General features: G+C 37.4%; 1 protein-coding gene across 1 annotated transcript in view; it reads right to left on the reverse strand.

The window, feature by feature from the left end:
* The window catches only part of HIBCH (3-hydroxyisobutyryl-CoA hydrolase), a gene marked incomplete at both ends in the record, with an annotated part of 29918 nt that overhangs the window by 6833 nt on the left and 18046 nt on the right, over positions 1 to 5039 (reverse strand). Inside the window, 2 exons of the mRNA XM_010144073.1 lie at positions 764 to 850; positions 1765 to 1910. Coding sequence (XP_010142375.1) covers positions 764 to 850; positions 1765 to 1910 — 233 coding nt within the window. The remainder of the gene's footprint in view (positions 1 to 763; positions 851 to 1764; positions 1911 to 5039) is intronic.

Consider the following 5039-nt stretch of genomic DNA (forward strand, 5'->3'; position numbering starts at 1 on the left):
CATATCTGCACTCTGCTAGTACTTATCCTATCAATAACTGCTGTGCTTATTCACAGTATCTCAATTATCTCAAGGTTAAAACATATAAAATGTGCAAAATTAAAGGAGCAACTTGAGCCTTTAAATTCAGGGTTCAAATCTTGACTGCAGATGGTTGCATCAAAATAATTCTAAAGTTTACATCGAATGCATCAAGCTAGCAAAATATTTCTTTAGGGCGATAAGGATAAAGCTTCTGGGATGTAACTGTAACATCCACCTCCTGGTGAACAGCATAGCATTTAACAATGGGCACTGCACTGTCTGTAGTCCTACCTCTGTTTCCGTTTGTCAGAATCCCCAAATTTCAGGCTAACTCCTCAGACTGCACTTGCCATCATGTACCACTCCCAGTCTGCTAGTGGTTATCTATTTTGCTTTCTGCAAAGAGTGCTAGAAACCCAAGAGTAACAGGGGGAAAATTTTCTGCATCATCATGCTACTGGCTGGCAACTTACTTGCACACACAGAAAGAGAGCAAGCTGATCGCAATAGGAATTTGAGGGGTATCCAAAATGAATGAAAAGTGAAAAAAGACTTTTACATTTCTATTTTGACCACCGCAGACATCAGTGCTACAAATTAGTATTTTATAGAGTGCAAAGAGTTCAAAAACCCATTATTTTTTCAACCATAAACCAAATGATCAGTAGCATGAATAAAAAAGAATTTGTATAACATATATCTAACAATTCTGCTTGATTTCAGTAACTGGTCAGATTACCTTTACATGGTAAGAGTTCAGTAAGTCTGCAATATTTTCTGTTGAAGGAGATTTCAGTGCTATCAGGTCTTTCTCCAAGGCAGGTAGCTATTAAAAATAAAATGCAATTAAAAGTAAAACAAAAAGTACTTCTTGGATTGTTATTGCTGTGGTAATAGTACTATATAGGTATATAAATATATATACCTATATAGTATTTGTATTTTATATAATAAATGCCCCTAACCTTCAGACAGATCTTAAAGAAGTACCAAGTAAACAACATGAGGAGCCAGAGTTCATTTTTCAGTGTTGAACCATCTGGATTTAACTGCATCTGCAGCGATCAGCAAGAACTCTGCTTACCCAGCAGCCCCCCAACGCAGTGCTACAGCCGCAGCAGGTAAAGCCAGCCTACGCCAGGCTGAGAGGAAGGAGCGGGAGCCTGGCAGCCATGCTGTGCTCAGGATAGCACCTAACCAGCTCCACAATGACAGGCACAGGTCTTCACACAGAGAAGGAAAGCAAGCTATTGTTTCTCCTTCACTTATGTCCATGGAAGTTAACTGGAACATTATGACTCCGGCTTTATCAAAATACACTGAATTTTGTATTTTCTTACAGCCACTATAAGAAACCAATATGATATCCGTTAAGGAGACCGATAAGGAACACATCTAGATTAAAAACTTTGCAGTTGTGTCAATAATCTCTAATTTTAGACTCTGTCTAAATTGTACAATTTTTCAAGCAACCTCAGTCATGCTCAGTAAATCATGCCCTTCAACAGCGGAATCATGAATACAGCAACATTTGCTCCCTCTTCCAAGCAAAGCTGTCAGTAGCTGGCAAGTGTAACGACGACAGCTTGAGAATATCTCACAATGCCCCTTCACAGAGCGTAGCAGGCTAATACAACTGCGCCCACTCAGGTTGATAAAAGTATACTGGTGTGCCACACAACTCAAACTGGTCATTATGGTTGTGGGCTTTGCCCTCGCAAGCACTGGTTAGCAGCTCACCTTCTCAGATTCTACAAAGTGAGTAGCAATGCCAGCTTTTAGGACATCTCTTCCTTTCAGCCTGAATCCTGTTAATCCAAGGTAATAGCCAATCTTTCCTGATAGCCTTGGCAAGAAATATCCACCACCTACATCGGGAAAAAGTCCTGTAATAAACAAAACAACAACGAAATGTGAAAGGAGAAGAACTTGTCCTAATTATGCTTGTAATTTAGTAGCCATTTCTTCTTGTCCCACTTTCATCTCCTTGACCTAGGCACAATTCTCTTGACCAAGTTTCAACTTGGCTTAGTATAACACCTCTGTCATCAAAACTGTTTCTAAAAGCAAACTCTTGAACACCTTTCAAGCCGTATCCTTTCCATTGGCACATAATTTACAATTTACCGTATACCAGACTATAGTGCTCATTTTACTTGCCAACACCTTGAGACATTTTTAGATGCCTGTGGACTTGAGTGTGCTCTCAGCAAAAACCCAGAAGTGACACAAATTGTGAAAAAATTTGTGCAAACTCAAACTGGATGATGCTTCTTCTCTCAAATCCTTTATTATGATAAAAGTATCAAACAATGATGAAGTGCCTCTTGTACAGCTAAGTTTGAACAAATTTTTGGACTGAGAATTCACTAACAGACCAACAATATTGCCAGGGACTTCCTGAAGGTGGAGGCATGAGGTGCTGATCTAATAACCACCTCTCTGACAGGTCTAACCTGCAATTTAAATTATAAAACTTTTGAGTTTAGTGACTATCTTACATTTATTTTTTGTTTTTTAAATCTAGGGTGATTTTAAAAAATTCAAAGCTGTTAATAAAATTGAAGAGACTTTTAAAAGCTGTAACTGAAAAACACGCAACTACTTTAATCAAAGTTTAAGTATTTAACATCATCACTTTGTCCATATCTACCTTATTCTGTTATATACATTAATCACCTACAAAGTAAATTCAAACACTTTTTGCAGCTTTTAACATACTTAAGAAAACTTACGCTTAGCTGTATCAATCTCGGAAATCGAAATGGAAAGAAGCAGTGTCCAGTTACCACTTTGAAATAATCACCTATGGTGAATTCATGAAACTGAATCTTCTGAAGAAATTAAAGGTCTGGGTGTTGGTTTTTTCATTTTGAGAGAATAAATGAAACATGAAAATAAACTAAAAAATACAAATGAGCAATAAGAGACTTGGAAAACACTTGCCAAAGCAGATATTAACTGGAGAGATTAAGATGCAAGTAAGGAGTTCAAATGGGGTTCTGATAGAAGGTGGTAATTTTTCACTCACACATCATTGCAGTCAGTCACAAAAGAGTCCATGTCTGTATTATAGAAAGAGCCTATTACAAGTATGTTAAGATGCGGGAAATGAGCGTTCCCTGAACATTCCTCCCCCTTGGATGGAATCAAGGGGAGGTTGCTTTCAGACAGCATCTCTCCAGTGTTTTCCTCTTCTCAATCTTTGAAGCTCATCAATGCCAGATGTTCTCACCCTCCTCTCAGCTTCTCCTCTGGTTCCCTCTTGGTCTTCCCTTAGTTCTGCTGCCTCTAATAGACCACAAAGTTGGTTTCAGGAACCACTTATCATAGTTGTTGTATTCTACTCCCATTCCCACTGATGTGTGTGTTGTCATTAACTGATTTATTCCTCATCCCACTGGCTACTGAGACGTACAGCTCTTCTCCTGAAATGCTGGATGTCTTGTTGGCGCCCTTTAAAAGCCCTAAGCTGTACTAACCCCAATTCATCACTTCTTTTCCATCTACACTCACATTCTGAATAGTCTACTCTGCATTTTACCTTCTCAGTTTGAGCTGTCCTGTCTATAATGTTGATGCCAAGACTGTCATTTAGTTTTATGTTTCTATTCATCTCTCTCCCCTTGAATATCCTACTCCTGCAAAAAAAAATGCCTCATTTCAAACTAAAACTGCTATTACAAATGTCCTCCAAAGCAAAAAGGAAATTACATTATTTTGTTACTCTCCCCATACTCCAGTAAGTTTCAAGTGGAAAAATCATCTTCCTAATGGGATCTATAGGCCCCTTCCACAGGGAAATTAGTTCTAAATAAACTGAAGTTGATTAGCTTAAGTTGCTTTAGAGGTGAATAAAACTAACCTGATTGAAGGTTTCTTTAATTAAGGAATTTGCAAACAGGATTAGTGAAGGCGTAAATAATCCACCTACTTGGTTGCATAAATGTAGTCCGCTGCAACTTCTACTGCATCCTTTTCAAGGTCCCTGTCTTCCTTAGTATAATCTTATTCTTTTTGTCCCTGTTCTACACATTCCTCAGTTCTCTTGATAATGCCTCCCGTGTCTTTCTGCTTGCTACTAAGTTTCCGTTCAAGTATTCCATATACTTGATTTTTTTTTTCTTTTGATAGCGTTTACCAATTATTTCTCAAATCCCTACTTAAACATGAGAACCGGATTTCTGCTGGGCTAACCAAGCTAAAAGCCTATGCCGTAATGCTGACTTGCAGTCTACATCTGAGCTCCTTCCAGTGCTTCATCTTACCTATGTCAGACTCAAACTCCCACAACCTAGAACTGCCTTTTATTTCTAGCTGCGAAGTGGTGTATCTATCTGTATCTCTTTATTTATGGTGGTGTAAAAATGCAGAGTAATTGTGTGAAAATGCAGCAGCTGAATGAACACTTTGTTTTCATCTCATAGAAAAGGTGTAATGCCTACTGAAATAAGTGAAATTATGAAATAATCAATTAATATGGTATCTAGACAGTTAAATGTTTTAAAAATACACCACAGAAACAGCTAAGCCCTAAAATCCAAACAGATTTCAATGGCTTTAATTCTAATTGATCCTAAAAGGGTTTTAATTACTTTCTTTCCTAAGCAAGTTCTAAGCTTTTCCTCCTTTACGTGTCTTCACAGTTTATTGTTATTTAAATAAGTCCTTGTCAACACAAATCTGTGTAAAGTAAATATTTTTGTTAATGACTACTCATACCTTTACCTTTGAAGGAGAAAGCAAAGAAGGTATCTTTATTATTCGAATAATTTTATATGCCAAAGAACCTCTGCTTAATTTTGAAAACAATATATAGCTTCCTTCAAATGGTTTTCTTGTACAACTGATTGTGAATTTCAGAAGTTTAGCAAATTCATGTTGTATTAATGCTTGGGCTATTTAGTTTACTGTTTTCCTTTGGCAGAGAAAAATATTTGGAGGGCTGCAATAGTTTTTGTTTTTCTCATCCCAAACTTGTTTGTTCAGAAAAATGGTATGTCATCAGCCAGCAG

Source organism: Buceros rhinoceros, unplaced genomic scaffold (genome assembly GCF_000710305.1).
Source record: "Buceros rhinoceros silvestris isolate BGI_N320 unplaced genomic scaffold, ASM71030v1 scaffold44670, whole genome shotgun sequence".
In the NCBI taxonomy this organism is placed as follows: Eukaryota; Metazoa; Chordata; class Aves; order Bucerotiformes; family Bucerotidae; genus Buceros; species Buceros rhinoceros.